Source organism: Hemitrygon akajei, chromosome 20 (assembly GCF_048418815.1).
Source record: "Hemitrygon akajei chromosome 20, sHemAka1.3, whole genome shotgun sequence".
Lineage (NCBI taxonomy): Eukaryota > Metazoa > Chordata > Chondrichthyes > Myliobatiformes > Dasyatidae > Hemitrygon > Hemitrygon akajei.
The window spans coordinates 4,253,686-4,278,327 of NC_133143.1; the positions used below are offsets into that span (position 1 = coordinate 4,253,686).

Here is a 24,642-nt window from a genome sequence, read left to right on the forward strand (position 1 = left end):
GACCACATGATCAGTCTTCAGCATGGGGCTAGATCTAGCAGACCTTGTCAAAAACTTTGCTGAAGACCATATAGACAACATATACCACCATGTTCTTTGAGTCCTCTTCAAAACTTCAGTCAAGTTCCTGAGACATGATTTCCCACACCTTTATTAACTTTCTCAGTGACCATAATTATGGAAAACAATAGAAGAGGTCTGCAAGGCTAATGTTGATGCCGTTAGACAGGAGCTTACAAAGGTTGAAGAGAAGAGGCTAATATGTGGGAAGTAAGGTCGGGAGAGTTCCAGGCCAGGTGGTTCCTCTTTAAATGAAGAATGAGGCTAAGAGGATTAAGGAACCTTTTAAGAACAAAAGGATTGCAAGGGACAAAATTGGTCCTCTGGAAAATCAGAATTGCATTCCTTGTGTGGAGCCAAAAGAGAGGGAGAAGATCTTAAATGTATTTTTTGCATCTGTATTTACTCTAGAAATGGACACAGAATCTATAGAAGTGAGACAAAGCAGCATCAACTTCACGGATCCTATTGAGATTACAGAGGAGGAGGTGTTTGCTGTCCTGAGGGAAATTAGGGTGGATAAACCCCCAGGGTCTGATAAGGTGTTCTCTCGGACCCTGCAGAAGACAAATGCAGAAATTGTCAGGGCCCTGTCAGAGATGTTTAAATCATCTTTGTGACAGGTGATGTGATGGGACTGGAGGATATCCAGTTTTGTTCCGCTCTTCCAAAAGGGCTCTGAAAATAAGCCAGGAAGTTACAGGCTGGTGAGCCTGACATCAGTAGTAGGAAAGTTATTGGAAGGTATTCTGAAGCACCAGATATGAGTTTTGGATAGACATGGACTGGTTAAGGATAATCAGCACAGCCTTGTGCATAGTAGGTCATTACTAACCAATCTTAGAGATTTTTGAGGAAGTTGCCAGAAAAGTTAAAATAGGCAAGGCAGTGGATGTCTGCTTGGAGTTTAGCAAGGTATTTGACAAGGTCCTGAATGGGAGGTTGGTCAAAAAGGTTCAATCGCTCGTCATTCAAAATGAGTTAGTAAATTGGATTAAACAATCATTAGTTTTGTGGGGGAAGCCAGAGAGTGATCGTAGATGGCTACTTTCTGACCAGAGGCCTGCGACTAGTGGTGTGCCATGGGGATCAGTGCTGGTCCTTTGTTGTTTGTCATCTATATCAAAGATTTGGATGATGATATGGTTAACTGGATCAGTAAATTTGCCGATGACACCAAGATTGGTGGTGGAGTAGAGAGTGAGGAAGAGCTTGCAGAGGGATCTAGACCAGCTGGAAAAGTGGGCTGAAAAATGGCAGATGGAATTTAATACAGCCAAATGTGAGGTGTTGCACTTCAGTAGGTCTCACAAAGTAGAACACTGAGGAGTTGAGTTAGAACAAAGAGATCTTGGAATACAGGTACATAATTCACTGAAACTGGTGTGACAGGTAGATAGGGTGGTAAAGAAAGCTTTTGGCACCTTGGTTTCATAAGTCAAAGCATTGAGTACAGGAGATGAGATTATGCGTTGAAGTTGCATATAACATTGGTGAGGCCTAAATTGGAGTATTGTGTTCAGTTTTGTTCACCTACCAGCAGGAAAGGCATAAATAAGGTGGAAAGAGTACAGAGAAAATTGACAAGGATGTTGCCGGGACTGGAGGAGCTGAGTTGTAAGGGAAGATTGAATAAGTTAGGACTTGGAATGTAGAAGGTTGAGAGGAGATTTGTTATACCAAATTAGTGTATAGATACGGGTAAATTCCGGGAGGCTTTTCCCACTGAGGTCTGCAGCTAGAGGTCATGGGTTAAGAGTGAAAGGTGAAAAGTTTAACAGGAACACGAGGGGAAACATCTTCACTCAGAGATTCGTGAGAGTGTTGAATGAGCTGTCAGCACAAGTGGTGCACGTGAGCTTGATTTCAATGTTTAAGGGAAGTTTGGAAAGGTACATGGATGATAGGCATACGGAGGGCTATGGTTCGAGTGCAAGTTGATGGGGGTAGGCCTGTCACAGACTAGATGGGCCAAAGGGCCTGTTTCTGTGCTTTACTTTTTATGACTCTGACTATTACCCATGTTGAGAGATTTTGAAGCTCTGGTTAGGAAAAGGGAGACATGTCAGAAATTGGCATTTGGGATTAGGAGAATCACTTAAGTATAATAGCATTTAGGAATGCCTTCTACTTGAGGAAATCAGGAGGGCAAAAAGAGGACATGTCAGATTGACAAGGTATAGTGAATAAATTGTCTTGCATATTTCACAATATATCCCAGAATATATCTAATTCTGATTTGGCATGCTAACCATACAGATCAATTCACTACAACGGTGCATTGAGGTGGTACAGGTCAAACAATGACAAGAGTGCAGAATAATGGTTACAGTCCAGATAAAATGCAGTGCAGGTAAATGCAAGGTGCAAGTCAGAATGAGGTAGATTATGAGATCAAGAGACCAGTTTACTCCACTAGGGAAACATTGAACAGTGGGAAGAAGCTGTCTTTGGGCAATGCTTTCAGGCTTTTGCATCTTCTGTCTGATGGGAGTGAGTGGGTGGGATTTTTGATTATTCTGACTGCTTTACTTGAAGCAGTGAGAATTTTAGACATAGTCCATGGATGGGAAACTAACTTCTGTGATATACTAAGCTGTGTCTACAACTCCGCAAGCACTAAGTACACTGCAGATGCTGGGGTCAAAGCAACACCGACAACACGCTGGAGGAACTCAGCAGGTCGGGCAGCATCCGTGGAAAAGAGCAGTCAACGTTTCGGGCCGAGACCCTTCGTCAGGACTGAAGAGGGAGGGGGCAGGGGCCCTATAAAGAAGGTGGGGGGAGGGTGGAAAACCAATCAGAGGAAAGATCAAGGGGTGGGGGAGGGGATGAGCAGGAGAGGTGAAGAAGGAATGTAAGGGGAAAGCACTATGGGTAGTAGAAGGAGGCGGAACCATGAGAGAGGTGATAGGCAGCTGGAAGAGGAGGCAGAGTGAAAGTGGGATGGGGGAAGGGAGAGGGAGGGAATTACTGGAAGTTAGAGAATTCGATGTTCAGACCAAGGGGCTGGAGACTACTCAGACGGTATATGAGGTGTTGTTCCTCCAACCTGAGTTTGGCCTCATCATGGCAGTAGAGGAGGCCATGTATGGACATATCCGATGGGAAGGTGATGCAGAGTTGAAGTGGGCGGCAACCGGGAGATCCTGTCTGTTGTGGCGGACAGAGCGGAGGTGCTGGATGAAGCACCACTAAGTACATCTTTCCCTCTCTACCCCTCTCCGCTTTCCACAAGGATCATTCCCTCCGCGACTCCCTGGTCCACACGTCCCTCCCCACAGATCTCCCACCTGGCACTTATCCCTGCAAGTGTAGGTGTTACACCTGTCCCTACACCTCCTCTCTTACCACCATTCAGGGCCCCAAACAGTCCTTCCAGGTGAGGCAACACTTCACTTGTGAGTCTGTTGGGGTAATTTATTGCATCCGGTGCTCCTGGTGCGACTTCCTCTACATCGGCGAGACCCGACGCAGATTGGGGGACCGCTTCGTCGAGCACCTACCACAACAGACAGGATCTCCCGGTTGCCACTCACTTCAACTCTCCACATTCCCATTCGGATATGTCCATACATGGCCTCCTATACTGCCATGATGGAGGAACAACATCTCATCTACTGTCTGGGTAGTCTCCAGCCCCTTGGTATGAACATCGAATTCTCCAACTTCTGGTAATTCCCTTCCTCTCCCTTCCCCCATCCCACTCTGCCTATCACATCTCATGACTCTGCCTTCTTCTACTACCCATAGTGCTTTCCCCTTAGATTCCTTCTTCACCTCTCCTGCCTATCCCCTCCCCCACCCCTTGATCTTTCCTCTGATGGGTTTTCCACCCTCCCCCTACCTTCTTTATAGGGCCCCTGCCCCCTCCTTCTTTAGTCCTGACAAAGGGTCTCGGCCGGAAACGTGTTTCCTCTACAATTCTGCAGTTTCTTGTGGTCTTAGGCAGAGCAGATGCTTTCTGTGGTGCATTGATAAAAAATTGGTGTGGTTCAAAGGCGGTATCCTAAATCCAGAATCATGTTTATTATCAATGTCAGATGTAAAATTTTTTTGTGACAACAGAACAGTTCAAGACAATAATAACAAGTACTATATTGATTCCGAGTGGGAAATTCTTTTTTTACAATAGCAACATTTAAAAATGCACTTAGTAGTGTGCATTTAACTAATAATAATATGCACAATAATGTATTAATGTGCAATTATGTACAAAATTATAAAGCAGAGACTATTGTACTATGATGTGTTTTCTCCTGTTGCACAGAGATGAACTGTTGTATTCTTCTTCTTTGGCTGTCCATCAATTTTGATATTGACGGAGTCTTGGGCAGGGTTGTATGGAAGACCGGCAGTTGCCCAAGCTGCAAGTCTCCCCTCTCCACGTCACCGATGTTGTCCAAGGGAAGGGCACTAGGCCGAGACAGCTTGGCACCGGTGTCATTGCAGAGCAATGTGTGGTTAAGAGCCTTGCTCAAGGACACAACGTGCTGCCTCAGCTGAGGCTCGAACTGGCGACCTTCAGATCACTAAACCAACGCTCTAGCCACTTGGCCACACACATTTGGTAAGAAAGATTTTCTGTAACGATCCTTTTGACAGAGGAGATGAATAAGTGTTCGAAAGGGAGCTTCGCTGCTTATTCAGTTGGTCATGTAGAGGATGTGCCAGATTGGATAAGTTTATTTAGTGACCTCCTCTTCACCAGTAACTTAAAAGAGTCTGGGTTGTCGCCAAGGATGCGTCCAGCCTTTTTGAGTTTATTTAGGCTTTTTGCATCACCAGCACCAATGCTGCTCCCCCAACATAAACCTGAAGACTACACTCGACTGGTAAAAGATCTCCATAATTCTGCTGCAAACATTGAAGGATCTCAGCTTCCTTAGAAAATAGTCTGCAGACCCCTTCTTGTGACCAGCTGTGGTGTTAGTTTTCTAGTCAAGTCTGTTGTCAAGGTGAACACCCAAGTATTTGTACTCCTCCATCATAACTTCTCCCAGAATGTATACAGGACGTGTCACATTCTCTTACTCCTAAAGTAAATCACTATCTCCATGATTTTGGCCACATTCAGGAGCAGGTGATTCTTCCCACACCACTCCACAAACTTGTCCACTAGTCCTCTACTCCCAACTCCTGCTCATCTCTTATACACCTAACCAGCACAGCGTCATCAGAGAACTTCTGCAAGTGAAAAGACTCTGTTATACTGAAAGTCTGAGGTGTACAGTGTGAACGGAAATGGAGACAGGATAGTCCCTTGTGGCGCTCCAGTGCCACTCACCACTGCCTCAGACAAAGAGCTACCCAGTTGTGCAAATTGGGGTCTATATGTCAGGTAGTCAGTAATCCAGGAGATAGTAGACCTGTCTACTCCCATCCTTTGCAGCTTCTCGCTCAGAAGAAGTGTCTGGATTGTATTGAAGGCGTTTGAGAAATCAAAAAGTGTGATGCTCACAATGCCACCAGCATCATCCAGCTGGCAGTGAGCTCTCTGCAACAGGTAGATGATGGCATCATCCACTCACACCTGAGGTTGGTAGGCAAACTGTAGAGGGTCCAATGATGATCTCAGCTGCGGTCCAGGGTAAGTCAGGACCAGTATCTCCAGCAGCTTCATCACATGAGATGTGAGGGTAATTGTTCTGTAGTCATTAAGTTCAGATAGAGTCGCCCTTTGGGTATAGGGACCAAGCAGGAAGTCTTCCGTAGCACTGGTATCTTTTCCTGACAGATTCAGATTGTAAAGGTGCTGCAAAATACCAGACAGCGAACTCATACAGGCCTTCAGTACCCTGGGGCTGATACCAGCTTTGCCTTGATGTAGTATTAGTTACTAAAAGTATATAAATAAAAAGTGCAAAAGAGGAGTAGAGATGTAATGTTCATGGACTCTTCAGCAATCTGCTAGCTAAGGGGAAGAAGCAGTTCCCAAAACATTGAATGTGGGTCTTTGGGCTCCTGTACCTGCTCTACAATGGTAGTAATGTGAAGAAGTCATGTCCTGGATGATGGTGTGTAATGATGGATGATTCCTTCTTGAAGCACCACCTTTTGAAGATGTCCTCGATAATGGGGAGAAGTGTGACTTTGCTGGAGCTGGCTAAGTCAACAATCTTCTACACCCTCTTTGGATCCTGGACATTGGAGCTTCCATGCCATGTGGTGATGCAACCAGTTAGAATGTTTTCCACCATACATCTGATGACTTTTTTTTTACAGTCTTTGGTGACATACCAAATCTCCTTAAACTCCTAATGATGTTAGGCTGTAGACCTGTCCTCGGCTACAACTCAGACTCTTGAGTTAGTGGTGAAGAGGAGGTCACTAAACATCCTGTTATGCATTATGGACAATCTGACTTGGGTTCTTCATGATTACATCAATGTATTGAGACCAGAATAGATCTCCTGAAATGTTGATGCCCAGGAACTTGGAGTTTCTCACACTTTCCAATTCTGTTCTCTGTGAGGACTGGTGTGTGTACTCAACTTCCTCATCCTAAAGTCCACAATGAATTCCTTCATCTTGCCTATGGTGAGTACAAGGGTGTTGTTGTGACACCATTCAACCAGTTGATGTGTCTTGCTTCCGTACACCTCTGGCCATCTGAGATTCTGCCAAACACAGTTATTGTATCGGTGAATTTATAGATGGCATTTGAACTGCGCCCAGCCACGCAGTTATGAGAGTAGAGCAGTGAGGAGAGCTTACATTCGAGGAGTGCCTGTGCAGATTATCAGAGGAGAATATATTATTGTTGATCCACACTGATTCTGGTTTTTTGATCTTGGAAAGCAGTTGCAAAAGGGGGTACAGAGGCCCAGATTTTGAAGCTGTGGGGATGTTGGTGTTGAATGCCAAGCTGTAATCACTGAACAGCAGCCTGACTGTTTGTCCAGGTTTGCTGTTATGGAGAGCCAGTGAGATTGCATGAACTGTGCAGCTGTTGTGGCAGTAGGCAAATTGCAGCAAGTTCAGGTCTTTACTCAGTCAGGAGTTTACTCTGGCCATGACCAATCTCTCAAAGCACTTCATCACAGTAAATGTGAGTGGTGCTGGGCTTTGAGGAAGCTCACTCTGCTCTTCTTGGTCCACTGGTATTACTGATACTTTTTTGAAGCAGCTGTGAACATCTGACTAAAGCAGTGAGAGATTGAAGGAACACTCCAACCAGTTGTCCAGCACAGATTTTCAGTAACCTACCTGGTACACCATCGGTCCTGATGCCTTGTGAGTGTTCACTTTCTTGAAGGATATATTGATCCTGACCTCCAAGACAGAGAGCACAGGGTTGCAAGATGCTGTGGGGATTCACTCAGGTATAGTTTCATTTTCTCTTACAAAGTCATTCAGCTCATCATGGAGTCTCCTGAGCAAGTAGAGGCACTGATTAGCTTCCTTGGCCGTGGAAACTATCTGGTAGGACCAGGCCAGGCTATTGGAGATGATTACTCCTAGGAACTTGAAACTCTCAATCCCTTTGGCCTTGGCACCATTGATGTAAACAGGAGCGTGTGCTGTTCCTGAAGTCAATGACCAGCAATTTTGTTTTGCTGACATTGAAGAAAGGTTGTTGCCAAGGCGTTGTCACTAGGCTCTCTCTCCTTTCTGTACCCTGGTTCATCATTATTCGAGATACACTGGTATTATCCGCAAACTCGTAAATGGAGTTTGAACAGAATCTGGCCTGACAGTACAGAAAGTAGAATAGAGGTCTGTTAATGCAGCCTAATGGGATGTCAGTGCAGAGAATAATCACTAATATTGAGATGTTTTCAAGAAAAATCATTAAAGATTTAATGGGTATAGTAGTAAAGGAATAATAAGGGAGAGAAGGGGATCAGTGTGGTCATTCCTTATTGTGACCTTCCACCATATTAAAACATATAACATTAAAGCAAAGTACAGGCCCTTCAGTCCACAATGTTATGCCAACCCTTTAACCTCCTCTGAGAGCAATCTAACCCTTCCCTCCTACATATTTCTCTGTTTTTTTTCTATCATCCATGTGCTAGCTAAGAGTTTTCTTAAATATCCATAATTTGCCTGGACCACCACTCCATGGCATTTCATGAAAATCAGCACTCTGTGTAAATATATAAGTCAATCTACTCACCTTTGACATCCCCCGTACTTTCCAGCAATCAACCCTTAAAATTATGCCCCATTGTATAAGCCATTTCCACCTGGGGAAAAAGTACCTGGCTATCCAGATATCAAAGTGGACAGTAAAAGCTTTTTCAATTATGTAAAAAAAAAAGTGAGATGGCAGTGGATATAGGACCACTAGAAAATGAGGCCAGAGAAATATTAATGGATGAGGAGATGGCAGATGAACTAAATGAGTATTCTGTTTCGGTTTTCCCTGTGGAAGACACTAGCAGTGTGCCAGATGTTGAAGGGTGTGAGGGAAGAGAAGTTACCATTACAAGGGAAAAGATGCTCAAAAAGCTGAAAGACCTGAGCATGTGACCAGGCCAGGTGAACTGCGTCCGAGTGTTCTGAAAGAGGTAGCAGTAGCAAAACTCACTGAATCAGAGAAAATTGCAAATGTCACTCCACTTTTTAAGAAAGGAGGAAGGCAGCTGGAAGAAAAATATAGACCATTTAGCTTGACCACAGAGGTTGGGAAAATGTTGAAATAAATTGTTAGGATTAGGAAATGGAGTACTTGGTGACACAGGACAAGACAGGACAAAGTCAGCATGGTTTCTTAAGGGAAAAATCTTGCCTGACAAACCTGTTGGAATTCTTTGAGGAGATTACAAGTAGGATAGATAAAGGGATGCAGTGGATGTATATTTGGACTTTCAGAAGGCCTTTGACAAGGTGCCCATGACATTACAGGAAAGTTATTGGCATGGTTAGAGTAGTGGTTGGTTGGTTGGTAGGAGGCAGTGAGTGGGAATAAAAGGATCCTTTTCTGGTTGACTGTCAGTGACTACTGGTGTTCTGCAGGGGTCAGTGTTGGGACAGCTTTTTATGCTGTACGGTCGACCCTCCTTATCCGCGAGTTCCACATGCGCAAATTCAGCCAACCGTGAATCGAGAAAACCTGGAAGTGCTCTTCCAGCACTTGTTGTTCAAGCATGTACAGACTTTTTTTCTTGTCATTGTTCCCTAAACAATGCAGTATAACAACTATTTACATAGCATTTACATTGTATTAAGTATTATGTAATCTAGAGATGATTTAAAGTATACGGGAGGATGTGTGTAGGTTATCGTGGATCGGGATCAAAAAAAATCAGAAGTTCTCTTACTAACTAAGTCAGAGCAGCTACATCCAGTATTATTTAGCATTAGTTAGTCAAACATTTGTCTTAGAAAATAGTATATATTTTAACTTTCTATGCATATAAAACACTTAAGAAATTTATGTGTTTCAATAATTAAACCACTGCGTTGCTTAGTAATAATTGTAGCTTTCATCGGGGCAGGGCCTTTCTCACTTTATCCTTTAAAATTGTTCTGATCGTTGACCGGCTGTAGCCTAACGCTTTTCCAATGACCGATGGTGTTTTACCTCTTTCTGATTGCTTTATTATTTCCTCTTTATTTTCAATCGTGATCATGATTATTTTCGTGAACAGAAACACCGTGGATTCAGAGCTGCGCCAGGTCCTAAAGACCACCGCTCTGAGAGAGGTTAAATAAGGTCCGGGGTTCCGCTGGGTCCTAAAGACCACCGCTCTGAGAGAGGTTAAATAAGGTCCGGGGTTCCGCTGGGTCCTAAAGACCACCGCTCTGAGAGAGGTTAAATAAGGTCCGGGGTTCCGCTGGGTCCTAAAGACCACCGCTCTGAGAGAGGTTAAATAAGGTCCGGGGTTCCGCTGGGTCCTAAAGACCACCGCTCTGAGAGAGGTTAAATAAGGTCCGGGGTTCCGCTGGGTCCTAAAGACCACAGCTCTGAGAGAGGTTAAATAAGGTCCGGGGTTCCGCTGGGTCCTAAAGACCACCGCTCTGAGAGAGGTTAAATAAGGTCCGGGGTTCCGCTGGGTCCTAAAGACCACCGCTCTGAGAGAGGTTAAATAAGGTCCGGGGTTCCGCTGGGTCCTAAAGACCACCGCTCTGAGAGAGGTTAAATAAGGTCCGGGGTTCCGCTGGGTCCTAAAGTCCACACTAAAACAGGTTAAATAAAGGACTAGAGCATCTGCGGTTTTTTTGGTATCCATGAGGGGGTTCCGGAACTAATCTCTTGTGGATAAGGAGGGCCAACTGTATATCTGTGATTTAGATGATGGAATAGATGGCTTTGTTGCCAAGTTTGCGGAAGATACAAAGATTGGTGGAGAAAATGGTTAGGCTGCAGAAGGATTTGCACAGATTTGGAGAATGGGCTAGGGAGTGGCAAATGAAGTACAAGTTGGAAAAATCCATGGTCATGCACTTGGGTAGTAAAGTAAATGTGCAGGCTATTTTTTTTAAACAGGGAGAAAAGTCCAAAGGGACTTCGGGAGTGCTTGTGCAGAACACCTTAAAAGTTAACTTGCAGGTTGAGTCAGAGGTGAGGAAGGCAAATGCAATGTTAGCATTCATTTCAAGATGTCTAGAGCAGGGATGTGATCTTGAGGCTTTAAAAGGTACTACAGTTGACCTTCACTAATCTGACTACCTGTAATCCGGTTCCTTCGATAATCTGGCACTGATTTCAAATTTTCCGCACAACTGTAATTTCAAATTTCCTGGGCCACCGTACCAATCTGCTGCGCATTGTTTTAGTTGCACTGGATCTGTTCACGTGTTAGCACAGACAGGCGATTCCTGCATGAATATCATTTGTGTGAGGCGCAGCTGCCTGGCTTTTGCCTGTCTCACTCGCCAGCAGCGGGGGAACTGGTGCGCGCTGGGCCGGTCCACCGCCTTGCCCGCCTGCCAGCAGTCGCGCACTGCCCTCTGGCGTAACCTGGCTGGTGTTCCATTCTCTTCTGCCTATGACCTCAGGTCAGACGTGGCAATCGCTGAATTTAAGCATATTACTAAGCAGAGGAAAAAAACTAACAAGGATTCCCTCAGTAACTGCGAGTGAAGAGGGAAGAGCCCAGCACTGAATCCCCGGCCGCCTGGCGGTCGCGTGAATTGTGGCGTATAGAAGACTTCCTTTCTCTGACTTCTGCTTACTCAGAAGCGCTGCTACCAACACCAACAGTTTTTGAAGAAACTGTTGTGCCAGTTTCAGCACAAGTTCCTGATGCTTCACTCATTTTTCAAGATGAAGATGTTAATGATTCTGACAACCCCACAGTTGCAAACATGTAACTTTGTCTGAAGGAATATTAAACGTCTCACTGCAGTAGCGGAAGTGCTCTACTGTTCTGTATAAGTTATTTCCTTTACATTTACCCGTACCCTTTATTTTATCTGTGCCTGTACAGAATATTACTTTATTAAAATTTCACTTGCTACTCTTTTAATATTTCTGTTTCATTATTATTTAACTTGTACTGATTTATGTGATATTTTAGAGGTATGATGAGGCGGTTAGTTATTGCTTAATGAGATCCTTCTGTAATTTGGCATATTCACTAATCCAGCACTCCTCAGTCCCAATGGTGCCAGATTATAGAAGGTTGACCTGTAGTGAGACATCACCTTGAGTATTGCAAACAGTTTTGGGCTCCTCATCTAAGAAAAGATGTGCTGGCATTGGTGAGGGTTCAGAGGAGGTTCACAAGGATGATTCTAGAAATGGAAGATTTATCATAGAAAGAAGATTTGATAGCTCTGAGTCTGTACTCACTGGAATTTAGAAGGATGAGGTGGGATCTCATTGAAATATACAGCGTAGATGTGGAAAAGGTGTTTCCCAAAGTGGGGAGTCTAGGTAAAACAAATGCAGAGAAAATTCTTTAGCCAGAGGGTGGTGAATTTGTGGAATATATTACCACAGGCAACTGTGGAGGTCAAATCAGAATCAGGTTTGTTATCACTAGCATATGATGTGAAATTTGTTAACTTACCAATAGAAGTTCAATGCAATATGTAATCTAGAAGAGGAAAAATAAATAAATATAATAATAGTAATAAACAAGTAAATCAATTGCAGTTTACATATATTGAATAGACTTTGAAAAAATGTAACTCCTACCTGATGGTAACAGTGAGAAAAGGGCATGATAATGGACGCTGCCTTTCTGAGACACTGCTCCCTGAAGATGTCCTGGGTACTTCATAGACTAGTACCCAAGATGGAACTGACTAGATTTACAACCTTCTGCAGCTTCTTTCGGTCCTGTGCAGTAGCCCCTCCATACCAGACAGTGATGCAGCCTGTCAGAATGCTTTCCACGGTACAACTATAGAAGTTTTTGAGTGTATTTGTTGACACACCAAATGTCTTCAAACTCCTAATGAAATATAGCTGCTGTCTTGCCTTCTTTATAACTACATCGATATGTTGAGATCTTGGCACCCAGGAACTTGAAGCTGCTTATTCTCTCCACTTCTGATCCCTCTGAGGATTGGTATGTGTTCCTTCATCTTACCCTTCCTGAAGTCCACAATCAGCTCTTTCGTCTTACTGACGTTGAGTGCCAGGTCGTTGCTGTGACACTACTCCACTAGTTGGCATATCTCACTCCTGTACGCCCTCTCATCACCACCTGAGATTCTACCAACAATGGTTGTATCGTAAGCAAATTTGTAGATGGTGTTTGAGCTCTGCCTAGCCACACAGTCATGTGTATATGGAGAGTAGAGCAGTGGGCTGAGCACACACCCCTGAGGTGCGCCAGTGTTGATTGTCAGCGAGGAGAATATGTTATCACCAATCGGCATGGATTGTGGTCTTCCGGTTAGGAAGTCAGGATCCAATTGCAGAGGGAGGTACAGAGGCCCAGGTTCTGTAACTTCTCAATCAGGATTGTGGGAATGACGGTATTATATGCTGAGCTATGGTTGATGAACAGCATTCTGACATAGGCATTTGTGTTGTCCAGGTGGTCTAAAGCCGTGTCATTGGGTGTATTTAAGGCAGGGCTTGATCAGTTCTTGATTGGATGTGACGTCAAAGGTTATGGGGAGTGGGGCTGAGGAGTGGAAAGGATCAGCTGTGATTGAATCTCAGAACACTTGATGGGCCAAATGGCCAAATCCTGCTCTGATGTCTTAAAGTGAGGCAGCGTGGCACGGCAGCAGCGGCCTTTCAGACCTGGTGTTACTTTAATTTCATTTTCTATTTCAAGTTTGATACACAATTTTCGATTAGGGCACATGGATAACAGAGCGGCTATCTACCATCGCCAGATACTACAACAATACAGAGATCGCCCAAAACAAACCTCCACAAAGATCTGCTGGCTGAATTACGCGACGTCGGCTTGCTGAGGGGAACGGGCCTACAATCCTCGGACTTGCCTGATGCTGGTAGCCAGAGATGGAGACGTCGAAAGCGATGTACGAGGAAGCAGAAGCGAGACAAACGGGCAGGGGTCCATGCCAGGCTAAAAGCAAACCCTGGCCGGCCGGCTCTCCCGTCCATTCTGCTCTCCAATGTCTGCTCCCTGGACAATAAAATGGACTACATCCAACTCCAACGTAATACTCGGCAGGAATACAGAGTTTGCTGCGCGTTTGTCTTCACAGAGACATGGCTCACTGATGGGATTTTGGACGGTGACATCCAGCTAGACGGGCTAGCTTTGTTTCGTTCGGACAGAGATGCAGCTGTCTCCGGTAAGGTCCGCGGTGGCGGTGTCTGTGTTTATATCCACACGGAATGGTGTAAGAACTCTGTGCTGGTTTCCAGACACTGCTCATCGTTAGTGGAGTTTGTGGCAGTTCGATGCACACCATTTTATTTGGCACAGGAATTCACCTCTGTCCTTATATTCGGTGTCTACATTCCCCCCAGCGCTAATGCTAAGGAGGCACTCTGTGAACTGTACGGGGCTATTAGTGAACTGCAGAACGCACACCCTGATGGTCTGTTTATTGTCGCTGGTGATTTTATCCACACGAACCTTAAGTCAGTGCTCCCCAAATTCCATCACTATGTGGACTTTGCAACGAGGGGGGAGAATGCATTGGACCTGGTTTACACAAACATTCCCAACGCGTACCAGACAGAGCCCCGCCCCCACCTCAGTTACTCAGACCACATCTCTGTTATGCTAATCCCAGCATACAGACCGCTCGTCAGGCGCTCCAGACCAGTTCTGAAGCAGGTGAAAACCTGGCCAGCAGGAGCCATCTCTGCTCTTCAAGACTGTTTTGAGCACACTGACTGGCACATGTTCAGGGAGGCTGCAACCAGTGGCGACTCTACCAACTTAGAGGAGTACACAGCATCAGTGACCAGCTACATCAGCAAGTGCATCGACGACGTTACTGTGTCCAAGACCAGCACTACACACACTAACCAGAAGCCATGGATGACCGCGGAGGTGCGTGCGCTGCTGAGGACCCATGACTCCGCCTTCAGAGCAGGCAACAAGGCAGCTTTAACAACAGCAAGGGCCAAACCGTCTCGGGCCATCAGAGGGGCAAAGTGTGCACATGCCCAGCTAATCCACAGTTACTTCCAGGACAGCGGCGACACGCGGCGCATGTGGAAGGGCATCCAGGACATCACCAATTACAGGACAACATCACCTGACTGTGCAAGTGATGCTTCCCTCCCAAATGTGCTGAATAGCTTCTACGCCTGGTTTGAGGCAGAAAATGACGTGGCGGCAAGGAAGTCCACCCCTCCTAGGAATGACCAGGTGCTGTGTCTCTCCGTGGCCGACGTGAGAAGAACCCTGTGCAGGGTCAACCCACGGAAGGCTGCTGGACCAGACAACATCCCTGGTAGAGTGCTCAGAGGATGTGCAGACCAGCTAGCAGATGTTCTCACTGACATCTTCAACATCTCCCTGAGCAGCGTCACCGTTCCAACGTGCTTCAAGGCCGCCACCATCGTCCCCGTGCCGAAGAAGTCTTCAGTGTCCCGCCTAAATGACTACCATCACGTTGCACTTACATCCATCATCATGAAGTGTTTCGAGAGGCTCGTCATGAGGCATATCAAGACCTTGCTGCCCCCTTCACTGGACCCCCTGCAGTTTGCGTACCGTCCCAACCGCTCCACAGACAACGCCATTGCCATCACTCTCCACCGGGCCCTAACCCACCTGGATAAAAAAGACACATACGTTCGGATGCTGTTCATAGACTTCAGTTCAGCATTCAACACAATCATCCCTCAGAAACTGACTGGAAAACTGAGCCTACTGGGCCTGAACACCTCCCTCTGCAACTGGATCCTAGACTTCCTGACTGGGAGACCTCAGTCAGGTCGGATCGAAGGCAGCATCTCCAACACCATCACACTGAGCACGGGGGCCCCCCCAGGGCTGCGTGCTCAGTCCACTGCTGTTCACTCTGCTGACCCACGACTGTGCTGCAACACACAGCTCAAACCATATCATCAAGTTCGCTGATGACACGACTGTGGTGGGTCTCATCAGCAAGAACGACAAGTCAGCTTACAGAGAGGAGGTGCAGCGGCTAACGGACTGGTGCAGAGCCAACAACCTGTCTCTTAATGTGAAGAAAACAAAAGAGATGGTTGTTGACTTCAGGAAAGCACGGAGTGACCACTCCCCGCTGAACATCGACAGCTCCTCGGTAGAGATCATAAAGAGCACCAAATTCCTTGGTGTTCACCTGACGACGAATCTTACCTGGTCCCTCAACACCAGCTCCATAGCAAAAAAAGCCCAGCAGCGTCTCTACTTTCTACGAAGGCTGAGGAAAGTCCATCTCCCACCCCCCCATCCTCATCACATTCTACAGGGGTTGTATTGAGAGCATCCTGAGCAGCTGCATCACTGCCTGGTTCGGAAATTGCACCATCTCGGATCGCAAGACCCTGCAGCGGATAGTAAGGTCAGCTGAGAAGATCATCGGAGTCTCTCTTCCCACCATCACGAACATTTACACTGCACGCTGCATCCGCAAAGGAAACAGCATTATGAAGGACCCCATGCACCCCTCATACAATCTCTTCTCCCTGCTACCGTCTGGGAAAAGGCTCCGAAGCATTCGGGCTCTCACGACCAGACTATGTAACAGTTTCTTCCCCCAATATCAGACTCCTCAATACCCAGAGCCTGGACTGACACCTTACCCTACTGTCCTGTTTATTATTTATTGTAATGCCTGCACTGTTTCTGTGCACTTTATGCAGTCCAGTGTAGGTCTAGTATACTAGTCTAGTATAGCTTTCTGTGTCTTTTTTATTACATAGTTCACTCTAGTTTTTTGTACTGTGTCATGTAAACCATGGTCCTGAAAAACGTTGTCTCATTTTTACTATGCACTGTACCAGCAGTTATGGTCGAAATGACAATAAAAGTTGACTTGACTTGACTTGATATGGTTGCATCCACTCAATCTATGCCTCTTATCTGATACACCTCTATCAAGTTGCCTTTCATCGTCCTTTGGAATAGAGAGGAAAGACCTACCTTGTTCAACCTATCCTTGTAAGACATGCTCTGCATTCCAGGCAGCATCCTGGTAAATCTTGGTGAATATTGTCTGCCTGCATTGCACTTACTTAGTAACTTTATTGTAACGGTTATTGTGTTGTCTTGTGCTTACTCCAGTGCAGTGTTGTAATAATTTTATCTGTATGAATGATCTGCAAAGCAGGTTTTTCACTATACCTCAGTATATGTGGAAACAACATTATTTATTGAGATTCAGAGCAGAATAGGCCCTTTGAGCCACACCGCTCAGCAATCTCCCAATTTAATTCGAGCCTAATCATGGGACAATTTGCAATAACCAACTATCGACGCACTGGAAACAGGAGAACCTGGAAGAAATCCACGCAGTCACAGGGAGAACGTACGAACTTGCAGGCAGTGGTGGAAATTGAACCCGGGTCGTCTGCTCTGTAAAGTGTTGTGCTCACCATACACTTACCATTACCAATCCTGTCTGGAACCGTTGGTAATGGAAGGAGTCTTAAATTAATATTTCTCATGTGAATTCACCACGAAGAAAGTTACGGAAGTGAGGAAGCGAATCAGGATGTACTCAGCATATTAACATTACAAAAGAGCTGATACTGGCAGATTTAAAGCAACATACAGACAGAAAAATCCCTGCTCTCTGACCAAGGCTACATCCACACTAGACCGGATAATTTTGAAAATGACGGCTTTGCGTAAAAACAATAGGCATCCACACCAAGCGTTTTTCGAAAATACCTCTGTCCACATTAAAACGGGTATTTGGGCGAATCTCCTCCTACTGGGCACGCGCAGGACACATCTACAGAAAACAAGCGACATGTTTGGTGTCAAATCTCACCGTGAAAGTGTGCGTTTGTGCAGTTACAGACTAGAAAAACTTAAAAGGAAATTGCTAAATGACAGACAGCTGTTGGCTCTCACGCAGGAGGACTTAAAACTTAAAAAAAATACTGGAGCATGTGGAGGCAACCGACAGGGAGTTCACGGACAGTATGACCCAGCTGACAACAAACATTGAAAAACTAACTAACTCTGTTGCATTAGTAAAGCACCTTGTTAAATGTATAAAACATGTTTGCATCAGTGTTACCTTGAATTTCCAATGTTACATTAGGCTGTAACACATTTATTGTCTGAGAAGTATTTGCATAAATAGATAAACCACCTTCATACAAGCAAGGACAGAGAACAGGGCAAAGTGAGTGTACTTATTTTTTCAACACACACAAAATATTCGTGGAACGCAGCAGGCCAGGCAGCATCTATAGGAAGAAGCACTGTTGACGTTTCAGGCCAAGACCCTTCGTCAGGACTAACTGAAAAGCAAGATAGAGATTTAAAAGTAGGAGGGGGAGGGGGAAATGCGAAATGATAGAAGACTGGAGAGGGTGGGATGAAGCTGAGAGCTGGAAAGGTGATTGGCGAAAGTGATACAGAGCTGGAGAAGGGAAAGGATCATGGGACGGGCGGCCTCAGGAGAAAGAAAGGGGGAGGGGAACACCAGAGGGAGATGGAGAACAGGCAGAGTGATGAGCAGAGAGCGATAAGGGGTGGGGGGGAGAACCTAAATATATCAGGGATGGGGTAAGAAGGGGAGGAAGGGCATTAATGGAAGTTAGAGAAGTCAATGTTCATGCCATCAGGTTGGAGGCTACCCAGCCGGTATATAAGGTGTTGTTCCTCCAACCTGAGTGTGGCTTCATCTTGACAGTAGAGGAGGCAATGGATAGACATATGGGAATGGGACGTGGAATTAAAATGTTTGGCCACAGGGAGATCCTGCTTTCTCTGGCGGACAGAGCGTAGGTGTTCAGCAAAATGGTCTCCCAGTCTGTGTCAGGTTCACCAATATATAAAAGGCCACACCGGGAGCACCGGACGCAGTACGATAACTTGTATACCAGCTGGGTAGCCTTCAACCTGATGGCATGAACATTGACTTCTCTAATTTCCATTAATGCCCCTCCTCCCTTTCTTACCCCATCCCTGATATATTTAGTTTTTTTCCCCCTCTTTTTTTCTCTCTCTCTGCCCATCACTCTGCCTGTTCTCCATCTCCCTCTGGTGCTCCCCTCCACCTTTCTTTCTCCCTAGGCCTCCCGTCCCATGATCCTTTACCTTTTCAAACTTTTCAATCACCTGGTCTTTCATGCAACAGATTTTTCATCCTTTCCCTTCTCCAGCTCTGTATCCCTTTTGCCTATCATCTTTCCAGCTCTCAGCTTCACCCCACCCCCTCCGGTCTTCTCCTGTCATTTCGCATTTCCCACTCGCCCTCCTACTTTTAAATCTCTTACTATCTTTCTTCAGTTAGTCCTGACGAAGGGTCTCGGCCCGAAACGTCGACATTGCTTCTCCCTATAGATGCTGCCTGGCCTGCTGTGTTCCACCAGCATTTTGTGTGTGTGTTGCTTCAATTTCCAGCATCTGCAGATTTCTTCGTGTTTGATACTTATTTATTCAGTAAGTTATGGGTCAGAGTATTTGGTGAGTACATTTCTAACTCTTCTGACTTCAGTCTCATTGCCGTCTGTTGTGATATTATTAGATTGTGTGGGGGATTCCGTTCAAGAAAACAATGAAATGCCGCGCTGCTGCCACCATCTGTTCCGGCATGTCATGACAGTTACCCCATCCACACTGCTCTGCCCAATCGGTGTTTTCAAATTTACACACTCTGGAGGGCATTTTAGAAAAGTGTTTTCGGGGGAGGAAAACGCCGTTTCAGTGTGGACGGATGGTCAAAACGAAGAAAAAAAGCTTCAGTAGTGTGGACGTAGCCCAAGAGTATCCTAGGACGTTGTGGAAAGCTAGGGAAGAAATTGCTGGGCCCTGGCAAATGTATTTTTATCATCATTTGTGAACAGTGAGGAAGTGTTAGACTGGGGAGTGGCTAACTTTATTTAAGAAGGGCTGCAAGGATAAACCAGGGAATTACAGGCCAGTAGTTCGGTGTTTCAGGAGCCTGAACTTTTCAATCACCTGGTCTTTCATGCAACAGTTTTTTCATACTTTCAGTTGTTTACTAAATTATTTCTAGTTCTTTGTTATGTGCTGAGTGTGGGTTACATGGTCGGCACAACATTGTGGGCGGAAGGGCTTGTAATGTGCTGTGAATTTCTACGTTCTATATCTTATTGTTCCTACAAGAAATGTCCAAACTTGTTGGAACACAATACATAATTACACTTCGGCAAAATTGTATGTCATTTTCCTGGCTTGACTGTTTCCTTCTGCTGTTGTATTGTTGCAGTTGCTGCCTTGTATATTGTTCTGTTTTTAAGTTATAAATTGATGTTTAAAATTCGTTTTCTTTGTTTTCATTTTTCAGGATGATCTGCGAATTGATGGACGTGGTTGTGAAGATTACAGGCACATAGAAGTAGAAACAGATGTGGTGTCGAACACAAGTGGGTCTGCTAGAATGAAAATTGTAAGGACCCCATTTTGCTATCTTTATTCTAATGACTGTCGCATTAGAGTCATCTATTGCAATACTTAGTATAAGAAGTGCAAAAATCACTTAAGAGGGGAATCGTGAGGCTTAAAAAGCATAAAGTTGTCCTAGCAGACAAGAACAAGGAGGCTCCAAAGTACTTCTACAGATATATTAAGAACAAAAGGATAACAAGAGACAAGATTGGTCCTCTTGGAAATCAGCATGGTCATCTATATATGCAGCTAAAAGAGATGAGTAGATCTTAATTGGATATTTCGCATCTATATTTACTCAGGAGAAGATCATAGTCTGTAGAACTAAGACAAAACAGCACTGAAGTTATGGACCATGGATCATATACGGATTACAGTGGTGTAGGTGATTGTTGTCTTGAGGCAAATCCTTAGGTCCTGACAAGATGTATGGGAGACCAGTGCAGAAATTGCAGGAGTGCTATTAGATCAGAGGTTCCAAGCCCTTTTTATGCCATGGATCAGTACCGTTTAGCAAAGGGTCCATAGACCCCAGGTTAAGAACACCTGTATTAGAGGTTTTAAAACATCTTTATCCATGGTGGAAGTGCTTGAGGACTGCAGCATAGCTGATATTGTTCCATTGTTCAAGAAAGACTTAAGAATAAGCCGGGAGATTATAGGCCTGTGAGTCTGTTGTCAGTAGTGGATAATTACTGGAAAGTATTCCAATGAACCAAATATATAAGTATCTGTATAGGCTGAGCCTAATTAGAGATGGTCAATATGGCTTTGTGCATGGTAGTTCATGTCTATCCATTCTTGGAGTTTTTGACGTTACCGGGAAGGTTGATGAAGGAAAGGCAGTTGACGTTGTCTACATGAACTTTAGCAAGGCCTTGCATAGTAGGCTGGTTCAGAAGGTTCAGTCGCTTGGCATTCAAGACGTGTTAGTAAATTGGATTCAACAAAGGCTTTGTGGGAGAAACCAGAGATGGTTAGATGGTTGCCTCTCTGACTGGAGGCTGGGTCCTTTGTTGTTTGTCATGTATATCAATGATCTGGACGATAGTGTGGTAAACTAGATCTGCAAATTTGTGGATGACACCAATATAGGGGCCGTAGAAGACAGCAAGGAAGGCTATCAAAGCTTGTAACAGGATGTTGACCTGTTGGAAAAATGAGCTCTAAAATGGCAGATGGACTGTAATGTAGACAAGTGTGATGTGCACTTGGGGAGAACAAATCAGGACAGGACTTAAATATTGATCACTAGAGCACTGAGGTGAGCAGTTAATCAGAGGAATATCGATCCATCATTCCTTGAAAGTGGCATCACAGGAGGATAGTGTCATAAAGAGAGCTTTTGGCACATTGGCCTTTGTAATCAAACTGCTGAGTGCAGGAGTTGGGATTTTATGTTGAAGTTGTATAAGATATTGGTTCAAAATAAATTCATTATCAAAGTACATAAATGTCACTATATACAACCCTGATATTCATTTTCTTGTGGACATAGTCAATAAATCCATAATAGAATAATAACTGTAATAGATTCAATGAAAAATGACACCAACTTGGTTATTCAACCAGTGTGCAAAAGATAACAAACTGCAGATATGAAAAGAAAGAAATAATAATGAATAAACTAGCAATAAATATTTGGAATATGGAATGGAATCCTTGAAAGTAAGTTCATAGGCTGTGGGAATGTTTCAGTGATGTGGTAAGTGAAGTTGAGTGGTTATCCATTTTGATTCAAGAGCCTGATGGTTGAGGAGTAATAACTGCTACTGAACCTGACGATGTGAGTCCTGAGGCTCCTGTACTACCATCCTAATGATTGCAGTGAGAAGAGAGCATGTCCTGGGTGATGGGGGTCCCTGATGATGGTTGCAGCTTTCTTGCTTCAATGTTTCATGTAGATGTGCTCAGTGGTAGGGAGGGCTTTACCCACAGTGGATTGGGCCATATCCACTACTTTTGTAGGATATTCTGTTTAATGGCATTGGTGTTTCCATACCAGTCTATGATACAGCTAGTCAATATGCTCTCCACTACACACACAGTTTGTCAGTTTTAGATATCTTGTCGATTCTTTGCAAACCCCAAAGGGAGTAGAGGTGCTGTTGTGCTTTTTTGGTAATTGTACTAATTGGGCCCAGTACAGGTCCTCTGAAATATTAACACTGACGCTGCTGACGCTCTCCACGCTCTCCACCTCTGATCCTCCAATGAAGACTATCTTGTGGACCTTTGGTTTTCTTCTCCTGAAGTCAATAATCAGCTCCTTGGTCTTGCTGATGTTGAGTAAGAGGTTATTGTTAAGGCACCTCTCAGCCAGATTTTCAATCTCCCTTTGTATGCTGATTCATCACCACCTGTGATTTGTCCAACATCAGTGGTGTTGTCAGCAAACTTGAATATGGCATGGGAGCTGTGCTCAGCCACACAGTCTTAAGTATAAAGTGAGTAGGGCAGGGATTAAGCACATGGCCTTGTGCACCAATGCTGATGCAGACTATGGAGGAGATCCAAACTGACTGGGGTCTGCAAGTGAGGAAATCAAAGATCCAATTGCACATGGTAATGAGGCCAAGGTCTTGGAGTTTATTGATTAGTTGAGGGGATGATGGTTTTGAATGCTGAGCTGTAGTTGATAAAGAACATCCTGATGTATGTACCTTTGCTATCCAGATGTTCCAAGGTTGAGATGACATCTGCTGTGGACCTTTTGCTCCAGTAAGCAAATTGGAGTGGATCTAAGTTGCTTCTCAGGCAGTAATTGATGTTTCATCACAAAACTCAAAACACTTCACTGTGGACGTAAGTGCTACTGGATGAGTTATTGAGGCAGGTTACCACGTTCTTCTCAGGCACCAGTATAATTGAAGCGGGTGGGGCCTCAGACTGCTGAAGTGAGAGGTTAAAGATCTCAGTGAACACTCCAGCCAGTTGACAAACATGGCTTTTCAGTACTTGGTCAGGTATCCCATTTGAGCCAAATGCTTTTCATGGGTTCACCTTTAAACGATGCTCACGTGTCAGCCTCAGAAACTGTTATCACAGGGTCAACGGGGTGAGGGAGTTTCTGATGGTCCTCCATCTTTCGCTGAATTTACTTTATAAGAGGTGATAGTATTCAACCCTTGCCACAACTGCCAAGCATCCTTCGTTGGTTCAAGTTTTGTTCAGAATTACCACTCTGCCTGTGAGGTGGCTTTCCAGATATTGCACCTGGACCTCTTGTAACTTTTTTTGGTCACCCACTTGAATGCTTCTGATCTGGCTTTCTGCAGATTGAGGATCTTGTGGTTCATCCAGGGCTTCTGTGGGGAAGACTGAATGATTTTGTGGGGACACACTTGTCTTCAACTGTTTATTAAAACATGACAACCATGATGTATTCATTCAGGTCCACGGATGAGTCCTTGAACAAGACCACTGACTTGAGGCAACACCATAGCCACTCTTCTGCCTCCTAATCTCTGGAGCCTTTTGCTCTTCAGTCTCTGCCTGTACGCAGGTAGGAGAAGGACAGCCAAGTGATCCGATTTACTGGGTATGGAACGGGAGGCATTTCTCATCTTAGTGATGTGCCGGAGGTCCTCACACACTAGACCACTTACATTACTAAGATGAGAAATGCCTCCCGTTCCATTCCTAGTAAATCGGACACCCTACAGGTTATAGTAAAACTGCTACATCAGAGCACCACCAAGAGTTTATCATGAAATGCACACCTTCATGTTTTGCCTTTTCCCAATCAGCAGTTCAGTCCATTTGGTAAATCAGGAAGCCTGAGTGCTGGGAGAAAGCTGTATCTTACTCAGATATAGAACACAGCAATCTCTCATTTCCATCTGACACAACAATCTTGCCCTCACATCTTCAATTTTGTTCTCCAACAACTGCAATTTGCAAACATGATGCTCGGAAAGATCCTCACTCCATTGCGTTCCAGGCAATTTGGAGTACTTTGTGCAGTTTTGATTACCTACTTGCAGGAAAGAAATTAATAAGATTGAAGGAGTACAGTGAAAATTTACAAGGATGTTGCCAGGACGTGAGGTCCTGAGATAAAGGGAAAGGTTGAATAGGTTAAGATTTTATTCCTTAGAGCACAGTAGAATGGGGAGATTTGATAAAAGTATACAAAATTATGAGGGGTATAGATAGGTTAAATGCAAGCAAGCTTTTTCCACTGAGGTTGCATGGGACTAGGATGAGAGGTCATGGTCAAGGGTGAAAATATTTCAGAGAAACATGAGGGGGAACTTCCCTCAGGGTGTTGAGAGTGTGGAATGAACTGTAAGCAGAAGTGGTGGATGTAGATTTGATTTGAACATTTGAGAGAAATTTGGATAAGTATATGGATGAAAGGAGTGTGGAGAGCTGTAGTTGATAAAGAACATCCTGATGTATGCATCTTTGCTGTCCAGATGTTCCAGGATTGAGATGGCATCTGCTGTGGACCTGTTGCTCCAGTAGGCAAATTGGAATGAATCCAAGTCACTTCTCAGGTTGGAGTTGATATGTTTCATTACATTTAGCCTCTCAAAGCACTTCATCACTATGGATGTAAGTGCTACTGGACAATAGTCATTGAGACAGTTACCACATTCTTCTTAGATACCAGTATAATTGACGCATGTGGGTACCTACTCAGTTGCAATTATAGTTCAGCGCAAACTAAATG

At 44.6% G+C, this 24,642-nt stretch overlaps 1 protein-coding gene across 2 annotated transcripts in view; it reads left to right on the forward strand.

Annotated features, from left to right (window-relative positions):
* The window catches only part of exosc7 (exosome component 7), a 95,523-nt gene that overhangs the window by 4,657 nt on the left and 66,224 nt on the right, over positions 1 to 24,642 (forward strand). Inside the window, exons 1-2 of one of the 2 annotated variants that reach the window (XM_073072987.1) lie at positions 4,609 to 4,630; positions 19,864 to 19,965. In XM_073072987.1, coding sequence (XP_072929088.1) covers positions 19,957 to 19,965 — 9 coding nt within the window. In that variant the 5' untranslated portion in view covers positions 4,609 to 4,630; positions 19,864 to 19,956. Of the gene's footprint in view, positions 1 to 4,608; positions 4,631 to 19,863; positions 19,966 to 24,642 lie in introns of those variants that run through there. The other variant, XM_073072985.1, reaches the window with a different exon arrangement.